The 20,502-nt window shown below is 43.2% G+C and overlaps 2 protein-coding genes across 3 annotated transcripts in view; both read left to right on the plus strand.

The window, feature by feature from the left end:
* Positions 1-403: 403 nt before the first annotated feature.
* On the plus strand, positions 404-15,335 carry ISCA1 (iron-sulfur cluster assembly 1). The gene is made up of 4 exons (XM_033236917.1): positions 404-781; positions 8,809-8,862; positions 10,908-11,013; positions 14,911-15,335. The coding sequence occupies exons 1-4, from the start codon at positions 701-703 to the stop codon at positions 15,057-15,059; spliced, it is 390 nt and encodes a 129-aa protein (XP_033092808.1). The 5' UTR covers positions 404-700; the 3' UTR covers positions 15,060-15,335.
* CUNH9orf153 (chromosome unknown C9orf153 homolog) overlaps positions 8,836-20,502 on the plus strand; it is a 50,683-nt gene continuing 39,016 nt past the window's right edge. For both annotated transcript variants that reach the window (XM_033236913.1, XM_033236916.1), the window contains exons 1-2: positions 8,836-8,862; positions 10,908-11,013. The gene's annotated coding sequence lies outside the window, so the exon portion shown is untranslated. The remainder of the gene's footprint in view (positions 8,863-10,907; positions 11,014-20,502) is intronic.

The raw sequence follows: 20,502 nt of genomic DNA on the forward strand, positions 1-20,502 counted from the left end.
TGCATTAGTCACCACCCTTCAGCATCCCCAGCAGTACAGCACGCTGGGGAGAAGGGTGAGGGGTGGAGATTTATTATACAGTTCTGCGGTAACGCCCTGCTCTTAAGAACTGCCTAGCTGGACCACAAAAGAAGAATGAAAATGGATGTAGATGTCTGGCATCGGAACGATCACTCTGCATTTGAGAGCATAAGCTCCCCGTGCAGGGTTGACATGCGTCCTTAAGCGTCACCGCCTATGATGATGTTTGTCACGGTGAGTATTTAAGCAGGGGGTGACGCTGCACTTTGCCCGGGGGCAGGTGGCGAAGCTACGCGCATCCGGGGTCAGCTCATCTGAGGTAAATGCTCCCGCCCTCCCTCCCGCCAGCTCCCTGACGTCGCACCGACTCCGTCCCCGGCGGTGACGACATTCCTCCCGGGTCCTGCGCCCCGCAGCGTGGTAACCCCACGGCAGGCGACCGCGCGCAATCCAGCTGGTAGCACCGCGGCGTTGAGCGGCAAAAACCCGCACCGAGCGGCTTGCCCCGCCCCCTGCCCGTCACTCACTCAGCCCACCCAATAGTGGCGGTGGGGGCGGGGCTAGGCCTGAGGGCGCCGTGCGCCGAAGCTTGTGGCGTCAATGCGCCCGCCGTGTCCATGGAGAGAGGCTGAGGTGGCCGACCTCCGGCCCGAGGCACCGGGGCGCCGGGACGGCGAAGATGTCGGCTTCCTTAGTCCGGGCAACTGTCCGGGCTGTGAGCAAGAGGAAGCTGCAGCCCACCCGGGCAGCCCTCACCCTGGTGAGTGCTCGCGGTGCGCGGTGGGGCCCGTGACATTGCCCGTGTCCGCCCCGTGCAAGGGGAGGTCACTGCGGTCGGGAGCAGGGCCGCAGGGGCGCGGGCACGTCAGACCTCGGGGCTGCCCCGACCTGCAGCACAGCCTCGCCGCCCCTTCTCCTTCGGCCCCTCTTTGCAACGATAAACAAGTCCCGGGCGGGGCTGCTCCCTGGCTCCCGGAAACTACGTTTCCCGGCAGGCCGCGCGGCAACCGCGTGCGGGCTGGAGGGGAGCCCGGAGATGGGCGTCCCCGGGGGCCGATCGTTTCCACGCTCCGGTGGGCCTTCGCTGTTCGGCCCCTACGGTTGACCAGAGGCTGAACGTGCCCGGTGCCGGGGGTGCCCGATGGTGGCCCAGAGTCCTATCCTGGAGGTGCGTGGGGTGGGAAGGGACGAGGTTTGCCGAGGGACCGCTGTGTCAGGGCGACAGCGTTCGCAGAGGGCGAGCACAGTGGCAACAAAGCCCCCTGCTGCTGCCGAGGTCACGGCCGCGGCGCGCAAAGCGTTACTACCGGTGTCCTGGGTGTTTGAGGCCTTTGAAACTCCCTCTGTGCCTCCGGCAAGCCTAGGCTCTTAGGACAAAAGATGATTTCCCGGAGTGAGTTTAAAGCGTTTTCTGGGTGAAAGGTCAAACACTCAGGGCACCAGAGTACAGCCGTTGATTACTTAGAGGATTCAGTGAGCTCGGTGTTCCAGCCGCACCGTGCAGTTTTTTAGTGGAAGGAAAATCCAATAACATAAAATTAGCCCCTTTAAAGGGTTCGGTGCCATTTAAGACATTCACAGTGTCGTGCAACCATCACTTCTATCTAGTTCCAAAATATTTTCACCCCAAAAGAAAAACTTATGATCACGTTCCTACATACACTCCCCTCTTAGTTAGGGAGACGACTTCATGCAACCATTGACTTAGAGACTGGAAAAAAAAGCGATTTGAATTGATTCATGGATTCTTTTGCATGTAATGCCAAAAGGACCTATTACCAGAAAATAAGTTTGTAGCAAAGTAGAAGAAAATTGTGATCAAGTGAGAGAATTTATTTTTATAATCAATTTTTTAGGCCTTTGATGTTACTCTGATTATATATGGTACTACTAGTGTACTGATTACGTATCGTTCTATATTACCTCTTTTCTTTAGGAGCAAGCAAATTGTCATACACCATGGGATGTAGAATTAAACAACGTTTTAAGAACTAGAGGGCACAACTCCATTCTTTGTGTCTCTTTCAATCTCAGTAAGAGTTACTCAGAATTCTTCCACTGGGAATGGCAGATCCAGGAAGAGCCAGAAGGTTCAGGAACAGTTTTTGCCTTCTATTTTTTGCTTTTTACCAACCCTATTAACTGATTTTTTTTTTTTTTTTTTTTTTTTGGAGACAGGGTCTCACTTTGTCTCCCAGGCTGTAGTTCAGTGGTGCAATCATGGCACACTACAGCCTCAACCTCCTGGGTCCAAGCGATCCTCCCACCTCAGGCTCCCAAGTCTCTGGGACCACCGCCGTGCACCATCATGCATGCACCTAGGGTCTCCCTGAGTTGGCCAGGCTGGTCTCGAACTCCTGGGCTCAAGCAGTCCACCAGCTCAGGCTCCCAGTGTGCAGGGATTACAGGTGTGAGCCTCCATGCCTGGTCCTGATGTCTTTCTCCATCACCATTTGACATGTTATCTTTTCCTTCAGAATTTCTTTTTTTTTTTTTTTTTTTTTTTTGAGACGGTGTCTCGCTGGGTCCCCAGGCTGGAGTGCCGTGGTGTGATCTCGGCTCACTGCAACCTCCACCTCCTGAGTTCAAGCAACTCTCTGCCTCAGCCTCCCGAGTAGCTGGGATTACAGACGCCCACCACCATGCCTGGCTAATTTATTTATTTATTTATTTTGTATTTTTAGTAGAGATGAGGTTTCACCATCCTGACCAGGCTGGTGTTGGACTTCTGACCTCGTGATCCACCCACCTCAACCTCCCAAAGTGCTGGGATCACAGGCATGAGCCACAGTGCCCGGCCCTTCCTTCAGGACTTCTGAGTCAGTCCCTTCCTCTCCATTCCTAGTCATTTAGAAAGATCTGCTGTGTTTCAGGACAAATGAATGAGTTATACAGTTCCCAGCCTACAGGGACACAGTCGCAGGCCAAGCCTTTGCCACCTCTTTGGTCTCTCTCCACACTTGCTCCCCTCTGCTTCAGTACATGTTATCATAGCAGTTCTCAGTTCACAGGGTTGCCGTGTTGCCTGACTCAGCTGTTCTGGTTAACTTGCAGGAGTCTACTGTCTGAACTCTGTCGTCCTACTTACAGTATGGCTGACTTTAGAAGCTCTTTTCTCTGTGGTCTTAGAAGCTGTACCAGAGAGAAGGCACATCAGTGCTGTTTTCCGCACAGTCTGTGTTCGTGGGCTTGCAGTCATTTTAGTTCCAGCATTCGTACCCTAGTCAGGACCCTATGACATGTATTGCTCTTTGTGCATAGTTTAACATCAGCATGTATCATCAAGTGCAAAAATATTGATGCAGTCAAAGGCCTAATGAGTGGAGACAGATAAGAGCAAACAAAAGTATACGTAATTTAGTGAAACTGATCGGAAGAGATAAATGTTACTTGGGTCTAATAAGTGGAGACAGATAAGAACAAACAAAAGTATACCTAATTCAGTAAAACTGATCAGAAGGGATACATGTTACCTGGATATATAAATTTTGATATTAGTAATTTGACATGTTGCAACATTTGAAAAGTGCTGTGTCTGTGGATTCCACCAGATGTCAGCAAAAGGCTAGGAAAAGTAACTGATAATATAACACAGTTCAATGCTGTCAGTATCAGATGATCTACATCTTCCCTATTTGCTACATATCTAGAAATTGACAAGTGGAATTGAACTTGCAGGAGCCAGATGTGATTAAAGAATTGAAGAGTAAATGCTGCCCTGCTTGCAGACAGATTTATTTCCATCATTGTACAAGTCAGAGCAACCCTAATTTGTAGGTTTGGGGTGGGTCACAGCTGTGCACTAAAACTCAACCAAGTTCTGTGAGAGAATGATGATGCCGTGAGAGAATGATGATGCACAGCCACGATCATTCTTGATGAATTCATTGTGTACAGAAGGTGCCTTAGGGCTTCACTTTCTATTGGAGTCCAGTTGAGAAGCTAGGAAATGCTTAATGCTCAGTAAGGAAGTGTGTGTTAGTTCACTGAACTAGAACCAGGAGTCCTTTCGAACAATGACCAAGCACTAAGATTTCTGTCCGAAGGCAATTTGGGAAATACTACACAAGAAGCACTGGAAGTAGCCTAGCAATCTAACAGTGAAAGAATGGTTAAGTACATGAGAATAGATCTTGTTGGTGAAGGATGTAGTCTCTGTAAATTATGATTTTTTTAAGTTTTAGAGTTGTAACTCTTCATTCTTTGACTTATGCTGTGCACATTATTTAATCTTTAATACCTAAATCACAATAGCAGGAATAAAAAGATGATACATTTAAACCATTAAACACTTAGAAGGTGTTCAGTAAATGGTGAATATATTTTTATTACCATGTATGAAATGAAAAAAAATTGTTAAATTGTTTAAATGGAGGCTACAAAATTATGTATATATGCCATGATTACAAACCTTTTTCTTTTTAGAGACAGGATCGTCCTCTGTCACCCAGGCTCATATGCAGTGGCATGATCATGGCTCACTGCAGCCTCAAACTCCTGGGCTCAAGCAGTCCTTTCACCTCAGCCTCCCAAGTAACTGGGACTACAGGCACATGTCACCATGCCTGCTAATTTTTTTTTTTTTAATTAAAAATTTTTTTAGTTTATTGTAGAGACAGGGTCTTGCTCTGTTGCCCAGGCTGGTCTCAAACTCCTGGCCTGAAGCCATCCCCCCACCTTGGTCTCCCAAAGTGCTGGCATTACAGGCATGAGCCACCACACCTGGCCTACAAATATATATATGTGTGTGTGTGTGTGTATATATATAAAATATTTGTATATTATATGTGTTTTGGGTGTGTGTATACACACATACACAAATAACAAAAGACAAAAGAAAAACAACACTCTAATGCCAGCCATGGCTGTTAAACAATGGGTTTAATAAAATACACTATACTTGTTCACTGGCTCTCTTTATTTACCGTCTTTTGTTCCCCCAGAAAATTGGTATGTTGACATTAAAATGCCATGTTTGTAATGAAATTAAAATAAGTTGTTGGCACGTGTTTAGTACGCATAATCACAGAGTTAACTTTGGGTTTTAATTTAATTTTGTTTTCTTAAACAGCAAAAAATGAAATTTGCCTGGGGAGTTACTTAAAGAAATACAGGATTGAGAATGAAAAGTTTCCTACAAGGATTAGAAAGTGTATTGCTATGAAGTAGTGATAAAACATTCATCTACAGTGCCTTTTCCCATAATTTTAACAGCAGAAACATCTTGGAAATATTTATGTTTTTTAATTAGGCCAAAATATCTTACCTCAAAGATAACCTCTTACTTTAAGTCATATTCCTGTGATTTGCATTCAGGAAGCTCTTAAATTTTAAAACATGGGCCAAGTCTCAGGTAAGCTATAGTCATTAATAGTACATAAATTTCTTGAGAATTACATGTTTCTTAGTACTGGGAAGTGCACTGGTACTGGCGTTCTGCAAGGCCCTGCAGCATGCTGTGTAGTTGAAGATTTTATGCTGTTTCTCTCATGAATTTTCCCTAAGCACAAAGTTGCCAGAGTATGTAGACTTAAAGCAGGGTAGGATTCTCAGCCTCTCCCTGATACTGAGACACAGAAAGTACTTTTTATAGCTAAATTTTTTTAAGTCCCAGCTGTTCCCTGTTTAACGACTCTCACTTGTTCTGAAAATCAGATCAGTCACTTTGAAAGTCGTTAGAACCTTTTCCCTTGGTTGAGTACTCACCTGGGTTATCCATCATTAGTAACACCCTCCCAATGAAGTAGGTTTGGTTTTGGTCTGAGACAGGAAAATTAAGACACATGTTTAGTTCCTGTAACAACAGCTTCCCAGGCACACAGGTTCCTGTTGAATGTTACTTTTCCCTTAAGGAGCCCTTCAGTATAAGATGTAAACATGAGCAACTTTGTGATAAGTAGACCAATCCACACGAATTGCTTTCATTTACTGTATTTAAGTGTTTCCTGCTAAAAGTTGAGAAAATAAGAAAATAGATGACTTTGTAAAACCAAATTAGATAATTTAGAAAACCACTTGGAGATAAAAAAAATTATATATGTGGGGCTGGTAAACGGAGTAGTGTGACAGACATGTTTGTTTTGTTTAGGTCATGCAATGGTGTGCCCGTCTGTGCCTTTGATCTACTCACATTAAATCAAGACCACATTTAAGATTTTAGTTCCAGCAGGTATTTTCCATGGCTATGCTTTTTGTTTTTTGTTTTTTGGAGACAGAGTCTCACTCTGTTTCCCAGGCTGGAGTGCAGCAGCAGGATCTCGGCTTACTGCAACCTCCACCTCCCGGGTTCAAGCAATTCTCGTGCCTCAGCCTCCTGAGTAGCTGGGATTACAGGCACGTGCCACCATCCTCAGCTAATTTTTGTATTTTTAATAGGGACAGGATTTCACCATGTTGGCCAGGCTGGTCTCAAACTCCTGACCTCAAGTGATCCTTCCACCTCAGCCTCCCAAAGTGTTGGGAATATAGGCATGAGCCACCATGCCCAGCCAAACTATGCCTTTTTAAAAGAAACTTATAGAAAGCTATTTTTATTTGACAGTAAATGATTAATTTCTTCAGCATGCACATAGGAAAATATTGTGAAAATTTACAAGTGGTGGATAAGAAAGCTAGCTTTTATTGACAGTCATTTAGAACAGGGGTCCCCAGTCCCTGTGGTACAGACTGGTACTGGTCCATGGCCTGTTAGGAACAGGGCCTCACAGCAGGAGGTTAGAGCAGTAGACTAGCCAAGCATTACCACCTAAGCAAGCTCCACCTCCCGTCAGATCATCAGCAGCATTAGAGTCTCATAGGAGTGTCAACCCTAGTGTGAACTGCAGGTGTGAGAAGCTAGTTTGTGTGCTCCGTATGAGAATAATGCCTGATGATCTGTCACTGTCTCCCATCACCCCTAGATGGGACCATCTAGTTGCAGAAAAACAAGCCCAGGGCCCCCACTGATTGTACATTTTGATGAGTTGTATAATTATTTCATTATATATTACAATATAATAATAGAAATAAAGTGCACAATAAATGTAGTGCACTTGAATCATCCAGAAGCCATTCCCCTTATCCGTGGGAAAATTGTCTTCCTCGAAACCAGTCCTTGATGCCAAAAACATTTGGGACCACTGATTTAGAAGGGTAATGAGCACTTTTAAAAATAATAACTATTTTTATAACTATTTAAAGTTGGTATTCTGTGACTCAAAAAACAAAAACAAAACCATAATCCTGCTCTTTCCGTTTTCTCCTTCCGCCCTGCGTTGTAGGACTGCTTGCCTCCTTTTCTGATAGAACCATGGGAAAAGGCCTTTAGAGGCCACCTACTGGCAGTGGTTTGTTTGTTTACAGTGACATGCAATAAGAAATGTATATACACAGATAGCATATATTAATAACTGAATTAAAAGTTTTACTAAACAGTATTCACTTTAAGTGCAGTGCATTGTTTTCTATTTTAAATTTTTAAGACATGTTGGTCTTCACATTCTTAATTACTTTCATGCCCTTCTAAACTGGGTCTATACTGTGTTTAAACATGCTCGTCTAGCTGAACGCCCACGCCGCCAGGGCAGGAGAGTACACTCCAGGGCCATCCATTGGGCTGGCTCCTCCAGGTGTCCGTCCTGGCCTCAGTTTACTACCAAGTCTTAGGCCGTAATATCTAGACTTTGAGACTTCAGAAGCAGTCTCAACGACTTGACTCTATAGTAAAATGTCAGTACAAAGAACTGAAGGGCCTGCAGAGCACTGCCAGCTAGAGGAGCTGATCAAGTAGGAGGGACACACGTCATCTCTTCATTATGATGTACTCTCATCATCATCATCATGCTTGGCTTTTTTGTACCTGACTGTCCTGAATGCTTTTCATGAGTTTAAATATTTAATCCTCGCAAGAATCCTGAGGTGGAGAAACTATTATCCCTGTTTCATCAGTAAGGGACTAGAAGTCAGAGAAGCCACATAGGGTGACTACCCTGGAGGCCCAGCTAGGAAGTGGGCCAGGAACGGAACGCTGGAGAACAGCCTCCTTCCCAAGGAAGTGGAGTTGGTAATGGCGACCTGTTTCACACAAACTCGGATGCCTTTCTCATTTTGAGGCCCACTGAGCTATGTTAAACAGCATTTCTCCTGGGAAACAGCTCCTCCTTGTTCTTATTTCTGTTATTGACTAGCTTAGTTTTCTTCCTCTAGATCTCCTGAGATGTTGGTTTAATCCACGTTGGAAAAAATCTGTGTGAGCATTTGGTGGGACTGGTGCAAGAAGCACACCCTGGGTTATTTTATGCTGGTAACACTGTTTCCTCAAGCTATGCATTTTGATGGTTTAGAAATAGATTGTGAGTAAGAAAAAAAAAAGCGTAGGACGAATAATCAACAGGAAAAACACCTGAAGGTTGGCCTTCCCAGTGAGATATTTGATTCCTGCATTGGCTCTTTGTCGTAGGCAACATGCTGGTTGCTGGGCTTAGAGTTGGTGCACAAAATAGATGCTGCCCAGAAAAATAGCATTTGTGATGTGAGTGAATAGCACCTTAGAGAGAAGGACAGGGAACCAACCTGAACTGAGGAGCAAGATTAAAAGGATGTTGCTAGCAGATATTTTTTAAAATAAAGAGGGTATTTTGAATTCAGTATAGTTAGTGTATTTCTATATAAAGTCCATAAGGTAACCTGGGAAGAATGGAACATAAAGTTGTCACATGAATTTGCTAAAGACAGACTTACGAAGACTGATAAATAAGAGGCTTTGAAGAACAAGTTTTGTAGCTAAAAACATCATTTTCTTTTTTTCAGACACCTTCAGCAGTAAACAAGATAAAACAACTTCTTAAAGATAAGCCTGAGCATGTAAGTAAAACCAGTTAATTATTCAGTAAAAACCCGAAGCTGTATTTCAAAATAAATTTATCCTGTGATGTACAGTATTATTTCATTTAGGGGTTTTTATTTAAAAGGTAAAATATACTCAGGATTTTTTAAAAATTCAAATAATACAAAAGGGCATTTAACTAAAAGGAAGTCATTCTTTCTTCCAAGAAGCAACCTCTTTGGTGTCCTTCCAGGAGTAATGTATACATTTGAAGTGGCTGGACCTGATTTTCTCAGCCTCCTCACAGTTGACACTTTAGGACAGATTGTAGAATGTTTGACAGCATCTCTGGCCTCTGTCCACTAGATACCAGTAGTAACCCTTCTTTGCCACAACAAAGAATCCACATATGTGGAACCCACCGATACGGAAAGGTGACTGTATGTATAGAATAAAAGTATTGTGAGTACTGTTTCACCAGCAGTTCCTGATTCTACAAAGCTTTGGTTGTCACAACCAAAAATGTCTCCCTGAGGGCAACCACTGGCCTAGACTGGGCTTGTTATTCTTGAGTGTGTCTCTTCCTACCATAAATGTTTTCATTACACTTTGCTTTTTACCCTTAATAATGTGGCTTGAAGATATTTCCATATCATTATGTAATGATCTGCCTCCCTTTCTTGCCTGCATGTAGAGTATATTCCATTGAACAAGTTGGATTTCTTTAACCAGTCCCCATGTTAAAGGGTCGTTTTCATTCAGTGCTGCCACAAACACCGTTCAGCAACTATGTAGTGGCTGCAGTGTGTCAGGCTCATTGTTCTAGACCTGTAAGCACGGCTTAGTTCACCTACATAGGATCCATTCCTATAGAGAATTGTTGAGCTAGGAGTGTGCGTATCATCTTCATTGTACGTTGTTAGTTGCTGATGGAATGCTGTAAATCATTTCAAGTAATGGACTATCAATATTTAATCATTAGACTGTGGAGTGATATCTGGTTTCTGTTGTTAACCTACGTTAGAATGTAATGGAAGTTCTCAAACCTGCCTTTTAAAATTATTAAATTTCAGAGGATATCAGTTTGGATAGACCAATGACTAGAGTACAAATTGGCCTAATGAAACAAGAATTTAGCTTTGCAGAATCAGGAACTGCTGGTGAAATAGTACTTACAATACTTTTACTGTATACAGTCACCTCTCCGTATCTGTGGGTTCGGCATACATGGATTCAGTCAACCACAGGTCAAAAATATTTGGGAAAAAAATAGAAGGTTGCATCTGTATTAAACATGTACAGACTTTTATTCGCCAAACAATATAGTATAACAACTATTTATGCAGCATTACATTATTAGGTATTCAAGTCATCCAGAAGGTATTCAAAGGACATGGGAAGATGTGTATAAGTTATATACAAATACTGTGCCATTTGCATAAGGGACTTGAGTGTCTGCAGATTTTTGTATACTCAGGTAGTCCTGGAACCAATTTTCCACACATACTGAGGGATGACTATTTAAATGACTATTTAAATGAAAAAGCAGATCAGCCCTAAGACCGAGAACTCAGGTAGATATTGTTCGAAAATTGCATTAATGTAAACATCGATATTTTTAAAGTGCTGTTTGGTCACTTTTTTAAACTTCTTTTGTCTGTATTGACTGCAGTCTTTTGCTTTCTGGTATTTGAGACTGTACACAAGTCTGCACTAGAATTCAGATCCCATGTAGAGAGAGGATTGCCGGGTGATGGACTGTGAACCCTGGTGAATCCTAACCATAAGGGAACATTTCAGAGTATATCTCACAGAACAAGGTAGAGCAAAAACATTTTAGATAAAGTCCCAGGCTGGACAGGGTGGCTCCTGCCTTGTAATCCCAATGCTTTGAGAGGCCGAGGTGGAAGCGTTGTTTGAGTCCAGGAGTTCGAGACAAGCCTGGGCTGCATAGTGAGACCCTGTGCTACGAAAAGTAAAAGAAAGTCCATTTTGGTGTGGGGAGGTTACTGTCACTTTATTAGTATAATTGTTTAATCTGTACTACTTTAAAACTAAGTTTATATTTTCACTTCTTTTTCAGGTAGGTGTAAAAGTTGGTGTCCGAACCAGGGGCTGTAATGGCCTTTCTTATACTCTAGAATATACAAAGACAAAAGGAGATTCTGATGAAGAAGTTATTCAAGATGGTGAGTTTTTAACCAACATTTTTTGGGCACGTTGTTTTGCCTAAAATTGTTAGCCTTGCACAGCACAAAGTAAAAAATAAGGATAGTAGCAGGAATTAGGTAAATAATGCTCACTGTGTGTGTAGGCGTTGTTTGATGGAATTTCATGTATTAACTGATGTATACACAACGCTGAATGAGGGTGGTACCATATAATCCCTGTTTTTCTGATGAAGAAACTGAGGCACAGAGGGGTTAAATAATTTAAGGTCATAGTAAGTGGCCTAGTAAAGTTCTTTCCAGAGACTGTGCTCTTAGTAACTAATTGGTAAAGTATTCTATAAGCTTGTTTTAACTATGAAAGATCATTGTTATGTCCAAAAGGGAACCAACCTTAAACCTCACAGTGAGCCAAGAGTTTCTGTGTAAGCAGCAGTTTTATATCTGTGTCAAATAAGTACAAGTTGGGCATTCCAACCCAAACATCTGAAATCTGAAACACTCCCAAATTCAAAACTTTCAAAGTGGGTGCCAGCATGACACTCAGAGGAACTGCTCATGGGAGCTTTTTGGATTTGGGATGCTCAGGCAGTAAGTATAATGCAGATACAGTCACACATCACTTAACATTGGAGATACATTCGGAGAAATGTGACATTAGACAAATACCCTGGGGTGTACTTACACAAACCCAGATGACAGAGCCTACCACATGCCTAGGCTAGATGATATAACCTATTGCTCCTAGGCTTCAAACCTGTACTGCATGTGACTGTCCTGAATACTGTGCACAGTTCTAACACAATGGTATTTGTGTAAACATACCTAAACAAAGAAAAAGTGTAGTGAAATTTCACTGTAAAAGATCAAATGTGGTCGGGTATGTTAACACAAGCCTGTTGTCCCAGCTATTCAGGAGATTGAGGCAAGAGGATTCCTTGAGCACAGGAGTTCAAGATTGTAGTGTACTGGCCAGGCGTGGTGGCTCACCCCTGTAATCCCAGCACTTTGGGAAGCCAAGGTGGATAGATCACGAGGTCAGGAGTTCACGACCAGCCTGGCCAACATGGTGAAACCCCGTCTCTAATGAAAATACAAAAAATTAGCCAGTGTGGTGGCACACACCTGTAGTCCCAGCTACTGGGAGGCTGAGGCAGAAGAATTGCTTGAACCCTGGGAGGCAGAAGTTGCAGTGAGCCGAGACCATGCCATTGCACTCCAGCCTGGGTGACAAAGCGAGACTCCATCTCAAAAAAAAAAAAAAAGAGAGAGATTGTAGTGCACTTTGTTCATACCTGTGAATAGCCACTGCCGTTCATCCTGGGCGACATAGCAAGACCTCCGTCTCTTAAAAAAAAAAAATTAAGAAGGAGAAGAAAATAAAACACGGTACACCTGTATGTGGCACTTACCATGCATGGAGCTTGCAGGACTGGAAGTTGTCCGTGTGAGTCAGTGAGTGAGTAGGGGAGTGGTCAGTGAATGTGAAAGCCTAGGACAGTACTTTGTAGTACTATAGACCTTATAAACCTTGTACATTTAGTCTTCAGTAATAAATTAACCTTAGTTTACTGAAACTTTTTTACTTTGTAAGCTTTGCGATTTTTTTTAACTTTTTGACTCTTTTGTAATAACATTAACTTGAAACATACATTGTACAAATGTACAAAAATTTTTTATGTCCTTATTCTGTAAGCTTTTCCCTATTTTTAATTTTTTTCTTTCTTCTTTTTTTTTTTTTTTTCTTAACTTTATAAACGTTTTAATTAAAAACTAAGACACAAACATGCGTATTAGCTTAGGCCTCCACAGGGTCAGGGTCATCAGTATCCCTGTCTTCCACCTCGTCCTCTCGTCCCATTGCCATCAGGAGCAGTAACACTCATGGAGTTGTCATCTTCTCTGATAACGATGCCTTCTTCTGGATACCTCCTGAAGAACCTTCCTTAGGCTGTTTCACAGTTAACTTTTTTTTTCTAAGTAGAAGTACACTCTAAAATAACAATTAAAAGTATAGTATAGTAAATACATAAAGCAGTAACATAACCATTTATTATCATTATCAAGTATTATGCAGTGTACGTAATTGACCATGCTTAGACTTTTATACGACTAGTAGTGCAGGTTTGTTTATACCAGCATCACCACAAACACCTGAGTAATGGGTTGTCTTGTGATATTATGGTGCCTACAGCATTGCTAGGCAGTAGGAATTTTCAGCTCCATTATAATCCTTTTTTTTTTTTGAGACAGAGTCTCGCTCTCTTGCCCAGGCTGGAGTGCAGTGGTGTGATCTCGGCTTGCTGCTGCGACCTCCGCCTCCCGGGTTCAAGCGATCCTCCCACCTCAGCCTCCCAAGTAGCTGGGATTGTGGCGCCCACCACCATGCCTGGTTCATTTTTGTATTTTTAGTGGAGCTGTATTATCAACTCATGTTTTTGAGGAATCCTGTATTTCCAATTTTTATTAAAAACGATTTAATTATAATTAAATTTAATTTATAATTTAAATTATTTAATTATATTTACCACTGCCCCCTTCTTCCATCCTCTAATCTGTTAAAACCTATCTAAAATAAATAATTTATCTTGTCATTGGAAGTATGCACTTAGCTTGCAGTTCTTACCTCCATGGGAGAATGAGGCGTAGATTCCTAAGTGTGCTTTCTTATTAAACTAAAGTTACTAATCAATAAAGACCTTTTAAAAATATATTATTTTGAAAATTATAACACGTTATAAACCTTAAGATTCTCATCTTAAAGAAGAGGTGACTTAATTACATATTGTTTATATTTAGCTAATGGCTCAATTTCTTATAAAGAAGAAAGTTTTTTGTTTTGTTTTGTTTTGTTTTGTTTGTTTTTTTGAGAGAGTCTTGCTCTCTTACCCAGGCTGGAGTGCAGTGGCACAATTATGGCTCACTGTAGCCTCTGTCTCCCCGGCTCAAGCAATCCTCCCACCTCAGCCTCCTGAGTAGCTGGGACTACAGGCACCCACCACTGTGCCCAGCTAATTTTTGTATTTTTAGTGGAGACAGGGTTTTGCCATGTTTCCCAGACTAGAAAGATTTCTTAAACTGATTGTATTTGTTGGCTGGGCACTGTGACTCACACCTGTAATCCCAGCACTTTGGGAGGCCCAAGGTGGGAGGATTACTTGAGCCCAGGAATGCAAGACCAGCTTGAGCCACATGGTGAAACCCTGACTCTAAAAAAAATACAAAAATTAGCTGGTCCTGGTGGTGTGTGCCTGTAATCCTGTGGGAGGATCACTTGAGCCTGGGAGGCGGAGCTTGTGGTGAGCCATGATCATGCTACTGCACTCCAGCCGGGGTGACAGAGCGAGACTCTGTGTCAAAAAAAAGATTGTGTTTACAAAGATGCTGACCTCTACCTGTGTAATTACTAGGGAATAGTACCTGTTTTCCATCCCATAACCAGAAAAAACTATTGTTGTGCTGATGGATCTTACTAAAATAGCCCCATTGTATCGCAGTCCTTAGTATATCTTTAAGCTTAAATCCGTGTATCTAGTGTATAGATGTTATTACAGAATTTTCATAAATTTTTTTTCGTTTCATAAAACTCACTGAGAATATACATTTTCTTCACGTTGCAAACTGGAAAAATGAGTGAAGTGTAGTGAAAGGTAAATTCTCATTTTGCATAAAATTGTCATGGGATACTTACATAAAATTCTCCCCTAATGTGATTGTTTGTGACATAAATTTGTGTGTGGGAAAGAAAGGGCAGACAGGAAACTGAATGCTTAATTCCTTAAGGAAATAATTTAAAATGTTCAAAGCTTCCTGTTTGACTTTTGTTGATAGTCACTATTTAAAGTTCACTTGTGCTTTGAATCAGCGAGTTCCATAAGGCTCCTGGCTTTATATGACACATGCTTTCTTTTCCCCAAGGAGTCAGAGTATTCATCGAAAAGAAAGCACAGCTAACACTTTTAGGAACAGAAATGGACTATGTTGAAGACAAATTATCCAGTGAGTTTGTGTTCAATAACCCAAACATCAAAGGGACTTGTGGCTGTGGAGAAAGCTTTAATATTTGAAATCTCAGGACTCTTCTGGCCGTAGGTTCCAGGAAAGCTCGTGGAATCCTTGTTGCTCACTGCAGAAATTGTGTGACTGTCACATGCTGGAAAATAAAGTGATACATCTTGAAAATGAAGCCAGTGTGTTGGATTCCAGAAGAAATGATATTTGTATTCTCTATAGGGGACAGAAAGTGAGAAGCCATCACTCTCTTTGGATCATGTAGGTCTCTTGCATCGTTTGTTTTAGAACCAGTTTCATTAAACTTGCCTTCCTGGGCACCTGTTTATCCATTTCCTGAACTGTGTGCACTCCTTAGATCGCTATTGAATGGCTTGAACATCCCTCAACATTTCTCCCAACCAGATCGGCGACTCCAAAAATCCGAGACAGGACACCCTGACTGCTGGTAGTAACATGGTAGTGCATTGTTTTTCCCACCCAAACTTAACATAGCCTTTTTATACACTTTTATGAAAAATTTCATTGTCAGATGCCTCATTGCGTACCCTTTAATAGTACCAGGCAAAGATTTTCTTCAACTATAGTACAGATTAGTTCTGAGTGATGGTATCAAAAAGTGAGAAAGACGCCATCCATTTGTTTTTTAATCCATTTCTTTTGCCACCCTATATGTCTGTTCAGAGAGGGGATCTCAAGCTGACTTTGATTCTTTTAGTTGAGGAGGCTCTTCAAGCCGTCTAGCCCACCTCCCTCCATTCCCTATGTGAGGAAGCGAAACCCCAGAGAAGTCAAAGGGCTCCTGTCCGCTCCAGTTCCACAGGCCGGGGAGGGTAGGGACTCTACCCCCACCCCTTCCTTGGAGGTGACACATGCTCTGTCCTCTGAGGCAGTCAGTGAAGGCAAATGGTCTGACTTCTCTATGTGGCCAACATTTTGATAGAATTTCTTTATAATTTGATAGAGATTATATTATTTTTATTTTATTTTGAGTGGGAAGAATTTTAAAACCTTTTTCTGTGAATTACCATCTTGTTTCTTTCACCTTTGAAACAATGGATTGTAGCAGAGACATTGTAGCAACCCAGAGTTATGCTTTTGGAATGTGGTCCTCACTGTGCAGTAGAACATGGGGATCCTTTGTTAAAATTCCCAGTGTGCATACACTTTCTGGTTCCTCCGTCCAGTTGCTAAAGTTCTTAGTATTTTAGCCCAACATGTTTATCACCTACTTTTCTTGAAAAGTGTTCCTTTTGTCACTTAGTTACTGATTTTCCTGGGTTTGACATATTAAGTATTCTATGAGATGATATATATGCTTTTTTTGAAAGCTGATTCTCATGAATTCAAAGCTGAGTTCGTTTCTTTTATTCACTAAAGTAGCTGGCACAAAACACATAAACCTAGAGCGGTAGTTTTATGTAAATGCTCATGAGTTTGTATCGATAATATAATTGTTGATCCACTCATAATTCGTGCAATACTGTATGTATGTAGACATTGAGTTGTCAATTAAAGAAAATGTGGCCTCTTTGTGATCATCAAATTGCCTTGTTGAGGGGAGAGGGTTTGGGACAGCAGCTGCTAAAGCCAATAAAAAAATGACTGTCTTTTCTGCCGAGGCTGCCTGTCACCAGGCGTCTTCTCTGCCTAACAGTGTTTCTTCCAGAGTCCGAGCTGCCGATTCTCCACACAGCCCTGGAGAGGCCGTCTCAGGTGGCTCTCCTTTCCCTGGCTTTGCTAGCCAGGCTTTCCTCCTTGTCCTCCCCCTGTGAGGTCATCCGCCCCCCGCCCCGGGCGGCTTCCTCGTGTCCTCAGGACGAGAGCATTATCGCTACCTGGAGCGCTTTTCCCTCTGGCGTCTGAGCTTTTTATAGGAACCTCCTCCAAGAAGGTTCTCAACTGTTCACTCAGGCACAGTCGTGTGCACTGACTCTGTTAGCCCTGAGGTTTCGCAGCTCATTAGAGACAGTCCCAACCTCAGAGAGCTTGAAGCCGGCAAATGAAACACCAACGGAGAGCATGGATGGCCGTGGTAAGTGTTGTGAGCAGCTGGCGCTGATTGCTTCCTCACTGCATGCCTGGAAGGGTTCTAACACACATCATCATCTCAGTGATCTGAGAACGCAGGTCTGACTACTGTCGTTCTCGTAGATAAACCAAAACCCAGCTTAAAGAAAATAGCTAAGGTAACACTAAGTGGCCGAGTCAGAATGGCGCCCCGTGCCTGTGACTCCAGATGCTGTGCTCCTAGCTGTTAGGCCATACTGCATGTCCTGATGGAACTAACAGTGCGCTTCTAAAAAGGTATCCTACAGGTTATGGCCCCTGCACCTAGTTGAGAGATTTGGGGAAGAGAAAAGACAGTGAATGGGACTAAAGAGGGTTGAAAAAACACAGAGGGCGTGGTCTCACTCATAGGTGGAAACTAAACAATGAGAACACTTGGACACAGGGAAGGGAACATCACACACCTGTCGTGGTCCTGTCGTGGGGAGGGGGGTGGGGGAAGGGATAGCATTAGGAGAAATACCTAATGTAAATGACGAGTTAATGGGTGCAGCACACCAACACGGCACATGTATACATATGTAACAAACCTGCATGTTGTGCACATGTACCCTAGAACTTAATAATAATAATAAAATTAAAAACACAGGGAAGCTAAGCACTCAGGAGAATGAGGCCCGGAGAGGAGCATGAAGGCTGAAGGGTGAGGTAGACGCCTGGGGCATTTGGGCTTTCTGCAAGTTCTGTAGGCCTTGGGGCCACTGAAAGTGTTTAGGGCCACTCATTAGAAAATTACATTTAGAAGTGTCACCATGGCCTGGACTAGGCTGGCTGATGAGGACAGGAGGAAGCTACTGCAAAGCCCGCTATAATAGGACCTGAGCAGGGACCCATGTGAGGAAGGCTTAGGAGGCAGAAAAGATGGTACTCTTCTCTATGTGTAGCCCAACCTCATCAGCCAGTGTTTTGCTACTCATTTCTCTTTGTACAGGCAGTACTTGTACTGTTCCTTGGTTTTGGTTCTTGTCTCTTGTATAATATTGAAAGGTTCTTGGAGACAGGAATACAATTGCTGCTTTAATGTTCATTTAGCATTGGGCAGGTCAGAATTATTTTTGCAAAATGGCTCCATCCTACGGCCATGTCATACCATGTCACGCAAGCCTGAGCCCTCACTAGGAAGGTTCTGTCGCACCACATTCGTCCACACTCTGCTCACAAACACTGGTCGTTGTGTTAGGCCATTTGGCAGTGCCCCTGGGTGATGGGTAGGCCAGCAGATCTGTCGCATAGCAGCAGATCTCAGGCTTTTCATGATCAGTTATAAGCCCACTCTTCCACATCAGGATGCTAAATTGAATGGATCAGGCCATCAGGACAGAGGCCTGCTGTGCTCCATTGTTGCAGGGCGCCTCCCAGCCCTCTGTCAATGGACCCACCAGAATGATGTTATTTCTCAAACAGGAAAGGGTTGGGAACAATCCCTACAAGATCAGATGTCCGTAAGATTTCTGGTATTTCCTAGGTTTCACTCAGCAGGAAATACCAAAAAAAAAAAAAAAGGCCTTTCTTGTCATGTTTTGATACCTGAGAAATCAGGAAATGGAAAAGCCTGTGTGAAGCTGAGCTGTAAGCAACATCAGTGTCTCATTTCAGCCTTAGAGCAGACAGGACATGGGCCAGAGGCAGCATCAACCCAGAACAAACCCAAATACAGCTCACCTGAGCTCAGTGCAGGCTGGGAGGCTGGCCTGGAAAGGTGTAGGTTTGGGGTGAGATGGGCCTGGATTTGAGTCATGGTTCCTGTCATTTTGTAGCCTTGTAACCTTCTGTAGAACAATCTCAGAACTGAGGGGGATGTGATGAGCTAACTACACATAAATGGCATCCTGCTAAGAGCAGACGTTTCTTATGTTGTAGTTCTCATCCCTTTTAGCCATTTTCTTGTGCCAAAAGGGATAGTATGCTAGTGGGCTATCAAAGCAAGAGCTTAGGGAACGACTTTCAACACAGGGAGTCATTGTCCCATATTCAAATCTGGGGGAAATTTGCTATGTTTCCCTCAAATGACCACAGTAACTTCTTTGAAAAGAACCATAAATTAATTGCAAATACAACCATACAGAGAAATGTCATTCTCTTAGTGGCTGATTAACTTAGACAAACCTGCCTTCATCGAGGAGCTCTTTTGAAAAGCTCATTCCCCAGTAGGAACTCAGTCTCCTGGACCCGGGTGGGTCTCATCAGACAAGAGAGGTAGGAGAGAGGGAGGTGCACCCTAGCCTCAGCCTCGATTGAAATACAGAGCCGTGTGGTCACTGTGGGCGTACTTCCTCCCTCGCTGCTGTGCAGGGTTCAGGGAAGGCTTCATTTCACGCCCACCTTTAGTGGGGCAAGGGCTCTGTGCCAGTGGTACTGAGCTTAAAACTAGCCTACTTCGACAGCCTTGGTGGGTTACTGCTTTCACTTCCACTAGCTAGTGATTCCCAAACTTTTCATTATGAAGTGCCCATTTATTGGGCCAGGTGCGTTGGCTCACACCTGTAATCCCAGCACTTTGGTGTTGGCTCACACCTGTAATCCCAGCACTTTGGGAGGCAAAAGTGGGCAGATGGCTTGAGCCCAGGAGTTCAAGACCAGCCTGGCAACGTGGCAAAACCCCGTCTCTACAAAAAATTAAAAAATTAGCCGGCCGTGGTGGTACATGCCTGTAGTTCCAGCTACTCGGGAGGCCAAGGTGGGAGGATCACTTGAGCCCAGGAGGCAGAGGTTGCAGTGAGCCAAAATTGTGCTACTGCACTCCAGCCTGGATGACAGAGCAAGACCCTGTCTCAAAAAAATAGAATAAAAAATAAAGTACTCGTTTATTGTTCTCCATGGATTCTATGTCTTGAAGCAGTCCTCAAACTTTTAAGGTGCAAGTCAGTCACCTGGGGGTCTTATTAAAAAGCAGATTCTTGGCTGGGAGCAGTAGATAGCTCACGCTTGTAATGCAGCACTTTGAGAGGCTGCGGCAGGTGGATTGCTTGAGGTCAAGAGTTCGAGACCAGTTTGGCCAACATGGCAAAACCCCGTTTCTACAAAATTAGTCAGGCATGATGGTGGGCGCCTGTGGTCCCAGCTATTCAGGAAGCTGAGGCAGGAGAATCACTTGAACCCGGGAGGTGGGGAGGTTGCAGTGAGCCGAGATGGCACCACTGCACTCCAGCCTGGGTGACAGAGCAAAACTCTGTCTCAAGGAAAAAAAAAAAAAAGCAGATTTTATAACAAAGGTCCAGGGCAGAGCCTGAGATTCTGCGTCGGTAGCAAAGGCCCGAGTGAAGCCAGTGCCGTTGCTCTGCAGGCCACCTTTGAATGGCAGGCTTTTGAAATATTTTCTCATTGGAAGAATCTTCTGTATTTCTTAAATTCTGCTTAAAATTATTAACTTTCTTGTACATCCATGTTCATAACAGCATTATTCACAATAGCCAAAAGGTAGGAACAACC

Source organism: Trachypithecus francoisi, unplaced genomic scaffold, assembly GCF_009764315.1.
Source record: "Trachypithecus francoisi isolate TF-2019V2 unplaced genomic scaffold, Tfra_2.0 Lachesis_group16, whole genome shotgun sequence".
Classification (NCBI taxonomy): domain Eukaryota; kingdom Metazoa; phylum Chordata; class Mammalia; order Primates; family Cercopithecidae; genus Trachypithecus; species Trachypithecus francoisi.